General features: G+C 39.2%; 1 protein-coding gene across 1 annotated transcript; it reads right to left on the minus strand.

The window, feature by feature from the left end:
- Positions 1–5,037: 5,037 nt before the first annotated feature.
- On the minus strand, positions 5,038–8,303 carry LOC133712484 (uncharacterized). Its single transcript, XM_062138594.1, has 7 exons — positions 7,971–8,303; positions 7,759–7,884; positions 7,501–7,659; positions 6,671–6,789; positions 6,221–6,412; positions 6,040–6,130; positions 5,038–5,384 (listed from the first exon to the last, which is right to left on the minus strand). The coding sequence occupies exons 1-7, from the start codon at positions 8,241–8,243 to the stop codon at positions 5,292–5,294; spliced, it is 1,053 nt and encodes a 350-aa protein (XP_061994578.1). The 5' UTR covers positions 8,244–8,303; the 3' UTR covers positions 5,038–5,291.
- Positions 8,304–11,415: the final 3,112 nt, after the last annotated feature.

Consider the following 11,415-nt stretch of genomic DNA (forward strand, 5'->3'; position numbering starts at 1 on the left):
CAGTCTTCCTCTCCCTGAGGACACAAACTCGGCCAAATGCATTGACGAGTTAGTTAATACAAATATCTCAGCAAGCAACAATGCCTAAAAGCTCAACCCTTTGAAGGCTTCGATCAGTGGTTCAATTCATAGGTTGCGATGAGTTCATCGTTTCCTAGTCATTGTTGACAATCCAATGCTGCATGCTTATAATTATAAACTCATAAACATATTTGACGAATTTGTAAGACTCATTCAGACTCAGTTCCCTCGAGGACACCAAATCGTCCAGATGCATTCCTGGTTTTCTTCTCAGTTATGATTAATCAAGTGGTTTAAAGTAAGTTTATTGGAGAATAGTGCACTTGGAGTCTTGCACTGAACACTGATATGTATATATGGAAACCGGCTAGGTTGTTCTAGATTGTCGTTAATACGAAAATAGTAATAACCGCCATCTGAAACAGGCTAATTTTATTCCTTCCCTGTAGGCGTAGACGATTGTTAATTAGCTAATCAGCCCAATAAGAAACAAGAAGGGGAAATGATCATTTACCCAAATTTAGGGTTTGCTAACCCCACTTACCCAAATACTCTAAGAGTTTGACCACTTAAACAACAAGTTACATTTTTTAAACCCAATTGCCCAACTCTTTCAAAGCATGCCTGTTTTCTTCAAAATTTCTAACCGTTTTGCCCTTTTGTAACTGTCAAGCTTTCAAAATCGTAACAGAATGAGATTTAGAGAGAGAATTGAAGCTCCCCGATTTTAGAGAGAGAGAGAGAGAGAGGATCGGCGCGATTTCTAGAGAGAGAAGCTCCCCGGTTTTTGAGAGAGAAGCTTTGCCATTTTAGATAGAGAGAGGAGCTGTACGATTTCTAGAGAGAGAGAGGAGCCGTGAGATTTCTAGAGAGAGGAGCCGTGCGGTTTCTAGAGAGAGGAGCCGTGCGATTTCTAGAGAGAGGAGCTGTGCGATTTCTAAAGCGAGAAGCTCTACAATTTCTATTGAGAGAAGCTCTGCGATTTCTAGAGAGAGAAGCTCTGCTGCGATTATCACATGAAGCGAGATCGAGCTCTTATTTGTGTTCCTCCATCGCGGTTTGATTCTTTTCTTCATCGATCTCTAATTGTTTGATTTTAGCTCGGTTTAATCTGTTTGATTTGAAATTCTAGGTCTTTTTGTGTACAAATTGCTGTGTTAATTCCGAACTGATTTGGAGAATCTGATCTTCGTGTTAACTTTGAACTGGTTATGAAGTGTTTTTGTAGTTCTGATTTGAATTTCTAGGTCTTTTTGTGTACATTGTGTTACTTTTGAATTGCTGTGTTAACTTTGAACTAATTTTGGTGAATCTCAGGTTCGTGTTAACTTTGAGCTGGTTGTGAAGTGTTTTTGTAGTTCCGACTACATTATTGGGGAGCAATAATATGTTTATTGGGGGGCAGTAATTTGTCGTAAGTGTTATGAAGTCTTTGTAATTGTTGTCCATTGATCGATCTTTTCCTTTGTGTTCATAGTAATTTGGTACTGCTTCTTATGTGTTTTGGTAGTTCTGATTACATTATTGGGGGGAAATAATAGCTTTGTTTTTGTTATTTTTTTGCAGGAATATGGCTGATCCTTTGGTTGCTAGGTACATTTATTCTGAAAAGGTTATATGATTCCTCTGAATCAATGTATGAGCTATTCTGACTTGTGTGAAGACATTTTCCATACATTCCCGTTTTTGCCAAGTGATGTTATTGAGCTTCAATATTCAATTCCTGGTTGTGAAATACTTTCGTGTTGATATGTACAAGAAGAGCTACAGTTTTCCTATTCGGCCGATAACCAATGTTGATATGTCTTCTTCTGAATCTGCTACTGACTTTATATTACCTCCCCTTGCGAAGAGGCCACCCGGGAGGCCTAGGGTGAAGCGATTCAAGTCTAATGGAGAGATTGAAAAGAAGCTAATTTGTTGCGGCCGTTGCAGCAAAATGGGCAATCATAACAAGTTGAGTTGCACAAAACCTCTTATTCAGCAGTAGTACATGTTTATGTAAAGGATTGTTAGGTTTTACAGTTTCTATTGGGGGGTAGTAATAGGATTATTGGGAGGCAATAATTGTTTATATTCATGCTCATTGAACCATTTTTCTTTTGAGGATGATTGATATTAACTTTTAATTTGATTTCTGTTGCTTTTAGAGAAATGGATTAAATTTTGAACAGGTTTGATTTTGCAATGACTGCTTACAGTGGTTTATTAGGGGGCAACAATTTGTCTATTGCCCCTCAATAAACCTGATTATTTGGGGACATTAGTTCATCATGTGATATGAAACCCAACTATACTTTTGCAAACTAACTTAAAACCCAACTGAGTTACTTTTGACCATCTTTATAAAGATTATTGGGGGCAATAAAACTTTTTATGAACCCCCAACAAACCTAATTATTTTGTGGATTGAATCTATCAACAATTTGTTGAAAGGACCTGTAATAATTTGAAGGCAACAGAAGTATTTCATATCATCTAAATCATGTCATTTCACCATAATTTGAAAATAAGTTTAATACGAGAATTTACAATCCTTATTTTTGGAATCCCCAAGTTAAATTCCTACTTTCAAAATCAAGATCCTACTTTACAGTACATTAGATATCATGTTTAGGACTTCAGTCTTCACTTTCTCCAAGCTCCATCAAGGGTCATGATTCTCTCTAGCATTCTTTTCCTCATGCTGTCCCCAATTTCCTTGCTTGATTGCTCCCCCTTTATTATGCTCTCCATGAAATGAAGCATAAAAGGTCCGCAATTGCTGCTGATCTTTTGTTCTGCGCGTGTAAAACAAACCGAAATGATCATTTTATAATCAAACATCCTAACATTACTGAGCCCCAATAAAGACATTATTGGAGGGCAATAATCTGTCTATTACCCCCCAATGGACCACAAAAAAAATCACCACTCTCTATCACTCACAGATTATTGCACTTTAATAAACACAAAACAACAGAAAACTTTTCAAAACCCCAATTACAATGATTAATGAACCACAATCAAGACATTATTGGGGGACAATAATCTGTCTATTTCCCCCCAATAGACCATAAAAAAAAAAAAGCACTCCACGTTCTATCATTCACAGATTATTGCACTTTAATAAACACAAAACAACAGAAAAATTTTCAAAGCCCCAATTACAATGATTAATGAACCATAGTCAAGACATTATTGGGGGGCAATAATCTGTCTATTGCCCCCACCAAAAAAACACTCTAATTACATTCAATAGCAGATTAGTGTACTTTAATAAATAGTGTAGTGATTATTGGCCCCCAATAGAAAGTCTATTGGGGGGCAATAATCTTTTTTTTTTGTTTGAATTCCACAATAGGCTTTCGATAAGTCTGCATTTTCACTCAATTAACAGTTTATAATCAAAAAACAACTTTCAGAACAGTATTTCACACGTATAAACCAGAAATCCTGGATTTCACAGATTTTCGCACATGCAAAGTCAATTTTACAGATATGAACCAAATTGAAGCTATCAGCAAGTTTAAATCGAAGATTTATGTATTAGATTTCACAGAAAACCTGAAAATCTGAAAAATGAATCGGAAATTCAATTTTGACCTCTTTCAATATTTCCGAAGCCGGAGAAAATAGAACCGTTGCCTGACCTTGAATCCTAATCGTGGGTGTTCGGTGAGTATCGTGGTCATTTACCAAGAGTTAGAGAGAGAGAGAGAGAGCTATGGAGGGAGGGAGAGTTTGAAACTGTTTTGACTTGTGAGAGAGAAAATTGAATAGAGTTGTGGTGTTAGTGGGTAGTGGCACGTTTGTAATTTTTTTTTTTCAGAGTCCAGAAGTGTCGTTGCACTGTTTTTTTTTATAAATATATTCATAGCAAACACATGCTAGAATGACCCAATACATAGTTCCCATTAGGGGATAGGTGCCATTACACTTGAAACAATTCCGCTCCTTTTGCAAGAGCCTAGCAGAATAACATAATTTTAAACTAAGAATAGTAGCAGGCAAAGGTCCCGGTGCCAATGCGCTCAATTGCGATACACAAAAAAAAAAAACTTTGCATCTAGATGTGTAGAATCACTGATCATTATGTAGGCAAAGTACCAAAGCTATGATCCCTAAAAAACATAGGGAATTATTGAACCTTGAAAGTAAACAAAGCTACTAACATAGAGTTGGGCCAAAGTCAAACCAACCTAGCCCAAAATAGTAGTCCAGCAGCCCCAAGAAAAGAAACCAACTCCGGCCCAAACAAAGAGTGGCTTGACCCAAGCCCAGCCCATCTTCAACCTCAACTGTTCAACCGCCACAACCCGAAGCTTGATGTTGCCGCTGCAAAAAACTGACGCCAGCCCTCGTCGCTGCCAGACCTTGCCGCCTTAACGCCCCGCCTAAACCTCGCTGCCACAAACCCTCAGCGAAATCCGAGTAAGTCACGCCGAAACCGAAACCCGTCCGAAGCAGTCTGATTCATCACGACACCGCCACCGTCCAGTCCCTCCATCAGGTCGCCGATTGTGGAGGTGCCTCGACGACGCTCACCCCGCGTTGTACCGCCGCCCACCGAGTCAAAGACCTCGTCTGGTGCTTGTCACCAATAACCATCCAGTTCGCACCGAAGTCAGAAAACTCTCTCCAAGAAGCACCAGTCCTCTAGTCATCAAATTCCCGTCCGGCAGCCGCCACTGGCTGGTGAGGCAAGCCCCCGCCACCCATGCGTCGTTGCACTGTTAGTTTGGGTAAGTGAGCACAAATATCTCTAGGTGAAGTGTTTGGGTTCCTATTGGGCTTATTTTGGGTAAGTGGTCACGGCCCCAAACAAGAAAGTAAACATTTATAGAAGGAAGTGTTAAAATTGATTGGGACAGGGGCCTGAGTTGTTGGATTTGACAGAGCTTGATGAGTATGACAATGTAATTCATCTCCCAAAGAAATATAATGCAGCATTGTAGAACAAGCCCGATGACAATAGGGTTCAAATTCCTTACAGAGGGGTATGAATAAAAAAAAACAAAAACAAAAAAAAACCTCTAAAAATAAAAAAGCAACCTTCCCATTATTTTGAGACTTGATTCTGAATGTTGGGGCCTCTAGTTGGGGCCTAAATACTAACGTCTATTCTTCTATATGTAGTTTAGTGGTCATGCCCCTTGGGCCTAAAAATGGTAGAGGAAACCAAGTGAAACATGCGAGGAAGAGAAGATTTCATTTACATATCACAAGTTGGATGAATGTACAGAGTTTCAGCTTGAAGGAACTATTGTGTGGATCTGCAAGTAAATATACTATTGAAGGATCGAAAGTGGTGGCACATCTAGCGGTACACCAGGACTTGGCTCTAGTACTTGTGCATCTGGTAATTCCTTCGATAGAAGTTCCTGCATTAGATAACCACAGATTCAATTAGCATATTGCAGGAAAAGTCATATACTCGAGCAACCAAAGAGGAGAAGTTGTGCTGGTTCACAGTTCATGATATGCGATATTCTTAATAATACAAATAGTACAAATGACTGCACAATAACATTACAGTGGTAATGAAATGTAGACATAACAAACCTTCAACATAATAGTATAAGATTTACATATAATTTACAACATGGATTTTGTAAGAATGCACAGCATGATCAGCAAGCCAAACGTAAGTAGTCTCTAATGGTATCTATGTTTTCTTATGGTTTCATGCAGAATTGAGAATCGGTTTATCTAGGAAAGTAAAAGTATGCAAAGAATTGAACGTCTCCTAATTTTACCAACTTATTAAAATGATTATTCAGGGCCTAGGCTACTTCTAGTTGTACATCCACACTGAAAGCTTGCATTGCGTTTAAGTTGGAGCGCAATAAAGGAAAGAAGCCTGAAATTTGCTGCAAAACAAGATGGCCCTACTCATCGAATGCATCTCATAGCGAGAATTGGTATATTGGGATTTCTTGACCCCCCATCTCATGTCATCCAATATGATCATACTTCATAATCATAGATTCATAATGACTCAAACCGATATGAGAGCAATACGTATAAGAACACAACCTTGAATGATTCTATTGTTCCTTCAGACTGGACTATACTAGCAAGCAACCCTTTGCTCTCCAACTCCCCATTTCTCATTGGGACAATGAACCTACAAAATGTAAAGCAGATATATATGTTGGCATGCTTACGATGAAACCATCTTTGTATAAGTCAGGATCGAGGTACAAAGAATTTGTACTTGGCATGCAGAAGCTTTGCAAGTTGAACTGCATCTTCTTGTCCCGAGACCAAAGTAAAATATGGCAGAAGCTGCTTTATGACTGGTGTGATGACAATGTCAGCCCTTTCCTTCCCCAGTGAACCAGTGTTGTATACACAATGGGGTTCATAGTATAGAGTAAATTTCTCTTGTGGAGAAATGACGAGATACCTAGTCCACATTACAATAGAAAATTACCATCTAATTACCAGAAAAATTATGTCGAATGAAATATACAGATAGTTCAAGGAATTACGGGGAAATAGATTTCAGGATCAAGTCAGGACCGCATATTATGCAAATAAGGACTAAGTTCTAGATATTATTGTACTTGCGTAAAAGTTATAGATACATATTACAGCAGCTATAACATTCTTTGAAAATGGAATTCACCAGTCTCACATTGGCAGTAAAAGAATGAAACTTTACCCATTTTCAGGGCGCTGCCAAGGAGGACCTAGAACTGGACCTGGAGTGGCCTGAACTTTGACTTTAGAACCATTTCTTGCTTCAATTGTGGAGCTCTCGCCAGGTTCGAGATATGTAACCTGGAAGGGATGAATTAGAGTGAGTCCCCATTAGAATATGCATCTGATGAGCATAGTCTCAACTCTCAAGTTATCTTCAATGCTGCAAGTATTGCAGGTTTCAGAAACCAACTGAACCAAGTTGAACCCATGAAAGTAAGGTTAAGTTGTCACAAAAGTAATGTCCATCGTCATACTCGCATATGTAATTAACCAAAATTTGAGAGGGAACAGATGCACCGTGTAAACCATAATCTACAGCCCATTTGCTATCTCCTAAACAAAACAATAATTATCATCTTTTTCAGTAAGGCACATCTCCCACTACCACTGATTGACTGGAAATGGCTCTCGAAAGCAATTCAGTTTTCAAATATCACCCCATTGAGACAATGACCACTTCTTGGCAAGGACACTACAGGTTGCATATAGATCTTAACTACAGATCAGTAACAAACAATATCAATATCTCAACCTTTTGGAAACCAAAAGGAAGCCGATAGATATGTGCAGTGGAACATTTCTTCCTCCTTTTCTGATTAGATTGGCGGGAAAGGACTGATGTCTATGCTAAACATGGATTCTTTTGAGTCACAACTTTGAATCTCATTTCATTTTGTCATCTCAATTGAATAAACCATAACATTAGAAGATAAAATGACAGTCACTTCTGCCTATAAAAGAACACACCTTAGCATTGCTGAAAAGGGGATCCAAATTGAATACACTTACATTGCTGAAAAGGGGATCCAACAATGCCTTAGCATTTGGTGTAGCTATTACTCTAAGAGTTGGGTACTTTTCGGAGAGGGGCTTTAACGTCTTCAAATGGCAGTGATCGTCAAGACTTTGTGTAATCAGTAAGCAATCAACTTCCGGAACATCACTTAGCTGCGCTAAAGTTCCACACCAACTTATCAATTCCATGCTAATACTTCAAAAGAAGGTTAATTTAGACACAAAAGATCAAATTCCAAACTGAAAGAGTACCTGGAAATTCTTCAAAAACCTCTTAGCGGCATCATAAAGCCAGGGGATTCCAAAATCCAAATTACCCACCAAGATTGGATCCACCAATATTTTCACTCCACACACATCCCACAACCAACTATTTCCCTACACAGAAAATAATGCATATTTATATCAAGAAATGCCCAGAATAAATCAACTTTCGACAGAACAATAAGAAAATGAAAACCCACCTCCAAGTAAGTGAGTTTGAAGCCATCAGTATCATCAGACGAACTAGAGGTGATTGCGTTTTCCTCAGAAACCAAAGCAGAAACAACCTTACCTCTCCTGTAAGTTTGTGAGTTAGAGAGAAGAGACCTGGACATTGAAAGCCTCAGTGGCTTGAAACCTGAGATAATTGGAGTGGTGCTAATAGTAGAAAGAATAGGAGAGTTTGCAAAAGGAGATAAGGGTGTTTTGTTTGAACATGGTTTGGAAAGAGAGCTGCACTGAGCAACAGCCATGGTGTGCTTCCCGCGAATTTAGAGTGTCTTTTTTTTTTTTTTTTAGAGTGTCTTTAAGGAAGAATGAATTGTATACCAGTTCATTTTCTCTCCCCAAAGTTCAGGAAATTTCAAATGGATTTGATGCTGCCACTTGCCACTTGCTCATACCACAACAACACTTTTTTTTTTTTTTTTCTCTTCCTGGTCAACACCAAATTTATATGTATGAGAAACTACGTACTCTAATTCATCAAGAAAATTCTTATCTGTTTTGTAAGAATAAGATGCACAAAAGAGATAAATATAGAGATTATAGAGAGATATTGACAGGACCCGCCCCGGATTTCAGGGATTTCACCCTGAAATCCGAAGTGGACCTGCGGGGCCCACCTTAGAAGAAATTTTGCCAAAAATTTGGCAGAACTTCCCCTAAAGTGGACAACCCAAAACCTGTAGAAAGAAAATTTACACTTCTAAATCATCCATCCTTATTCTCCTGGAGCCACCCTGCTCCCCCAAACAACATCAACCAAAATCATATGACACAAAACACAACTTAAATAACATTAATTTCCTCAGGTAGTCAGAGCAAATCTAATAGCAAGGGTGATCAAGGAAAACCTAAATCAAATAAAAACGCGGGAGCCACGCTGTTGTCTATGCCTCAACTCCAATGTACGCCCGACCTCAACTAATTTCGCCTGCAAACTGGGCATTTGAAACCGAAGGGCCCAGGGGAAAGTACATAAAAACGTTAGCGTGAGTGGACAAAAATAAATAATTGTAAAAACATAAGAGTTTATACTTTCCCACATTTATCTTTTTAAAACCCGATGCATGCAACAATTTAAAGAAACACAACAATTTTAGTTCAGCTCAAGAAAACCGACTAGCCCCGCTAGCCACAACCAAGCAAAGAGGAAAGAACTCTGATACTCATGAAAATGAGACCAGCCCCGCTGGTTAAGGGAATCGGACTAGACCCCGCTAGCCCAGCAATAATATAATGAGTAGGGGAAGATGATAGCCATACGAATAAGCCACTCAGGCTTGGTTGGGTGATAGCCTCCCAGGCTAAAGAACTCCCATAACTCCCGTAATATACCCTTACTCCACTAAGTGTAGCGATAGGATACTGGGCTACAGAATTACTGTCACAGAGACAGTAACCTGCGCCACAAAGGCGGAAGGGCTACGGTGATACCATCACCGCGCCACAAAGGCGGAAAATCAATGCTAGCATGATAAAATCACCCCTCAGTATGGCACAGGGTAACATAACCGAAAATCCAGTAAATCCAAAATACATAAGGCTTCCCCCATCTCTCGTAAAAGAATTTCCAACGACGTGTCCCACACGCCAAAAGTATCTCCAAATTAATAGCAAAAGCGAGAAATAATAATAAATCGTAATCCCCGTAAACCGAAACAAAACAAATTCTAAAATCATCATCAAGGCATTCCCAATGCCAAAATCGAAAGTCAATAAATAACAAGAAATATAATTCCATCGAAATCTCATTTTGAAAAATATTCCAGAAATCTCAAAACAACGAATAGAAATATAATTAATTCCGGAAATCACCTCGGAAAAATAATTCGTCGAAATTCAACATCAATTATAAATTCGAATCCGAGCATAACAAATTAATAACCGAAATTCACAACCGAGGTAAATCATAATCCATCTCAGAAAATCATTATTGAAAGCAAATCCACGAGATAGACCAAAATCAAATTCCAAAATCAATTCATATGCTCGAAAAGTAATATGTTAATTAAATAAAGCATTAATTCAAGGAAATAAACGCATGCATCATTATTTAAAACAAAAGTCCACTCACAGTACTATTCCGACGATCACGCATTCGTGTTCCGTCATCGAGCAATAGCTCGGTACGTCGTCCTGTACACAATTATATTCCGTGAATAATTCTTCAATAATTTAATACAACTCCTAAAATCAACTCCTCATAATTTCACCTCCCAATTCTCCTCGGATTTAGCCCAAATTATACCACTAATACCAATTCGTTAATTTAAAGGTTCCAAGGCAGAACCGAGAGATATCCGACGGTCGGATTCTCGTAATTCGATAATCGAAACCTTAAATTTCAAAATCCATAAATAATTCTAAGTTTCTCTAAAAATTACCAAATTTCACATACAAGCTCTACACAATTAATAGGATTTAATGGGCTAAAAACCGGAATTAAAACACTGCTCTACGCGCCTCCACGAGCTACCCACAGTGGCGGCGCGTGGGGTCCACGCGCCGGCAACCACTACCTCCGATGACCACCAAAATCCGGCAATAGCATCAACACAACAGACCCAACAATTTTCCCAACAGCAACACATTCCAATTTTACCTTGAAGTAGTCGAATCCAACCAGTGAAGAAAAGCCCCGAAACCTGAAGAACCCTAGAAATGCAACTCGTTAATTCGACCTCTACAAAGCAAATTGGAATGAAATACTTTAGGGGAAATGATCTCCATCAAAAACCGAACCTTCGACGTTAACTTGGTGGCCGGAGGTGGCCGGAATTGCCGGAAATCGGCGAAAACCCCAAACTGCAGCCGGAGAGAACTTTGCTTCGATCCGAGCTTTTCCGGCCAAATCGTTGAAAACAAAGGGCACCAGCGTGACAAGGGGGAGGAGGCGACCCTGTGGTGGCCGGCTTTCTGCCGGGTGATGGCCGGACGGCGGCCAATCGAAGGGAAGAAGAATTTCCCGAAGGAGAAAGAGGGAAAAATCGGGGGAGAGGAGAGAGAAAGGTGGGTTTCCGGTTTTGGAAACCTACCACAGTAAATTTCCTTATATATATAATTTTCTTACCATGAACAGTAACTTTCTTAAATCACTCATAACTTTCGCATACGAACTCTGATTTAGGTGTATCACATGTCCACGGACTCGGTTTAACGTCCTCTACGACTTTCAAGAAGGAAGTTTTCTCAAATTTTGGCCCGATCAAAAAGTCAACTTTTAGGGCCACTAAAATACCGAGTTAGAGTAAAAAGTGAGAGTAGTTGTCATTTACCGTCCAACTGACTAGTAAACGGGTAAGTGAAAATACGGGATGTTACATTCTCCCCTCCTTATAAAAATTTCGTCCTCGAAATTTCAAACCGTTGAAGAGTACACCTCAACCCGAAGTACTGCTCAAACACATAGAACTTAGTTTC

The sequence above is a fragment of the Rosa rugosa genome, chromosome 5 (genome assembly GCF_958449725.1).
Source record: "Rosa rugosa chromosome 5, drRosRugo1.1, whole genome shotgun sequence".
Lineage (NCBI taxonomy): Eukaryota > Viridiplantae > Streptophyta > Magnoliopsida > Rosales > Rosaceae > Rosa > Rosa rugosa.

Coding starts and splice junctions, on each gene's coding strand:
- LOC133712484 (XM_062138594.1), bottom strand. CDS start 8,243: ATGGCTGTTGCTCAGTGCAGCTCTCTTTCCAAACCATGTTCAAACAAA. Junction 7,660..7,758: donor GGTTTTTGAAGAATTTCCAG/GTACTCTTTCAG, acceptor ACTTTAGCGCAG/CTAAGTGATGTTCCGGAAGT. Junction 6,131..6,220: donor GCAAAGCTTCTGCATGCCAA/GTACAAATTCTT, acceptor TACATTTTGTAG/GTTCATTGTCCCAATGAGAA.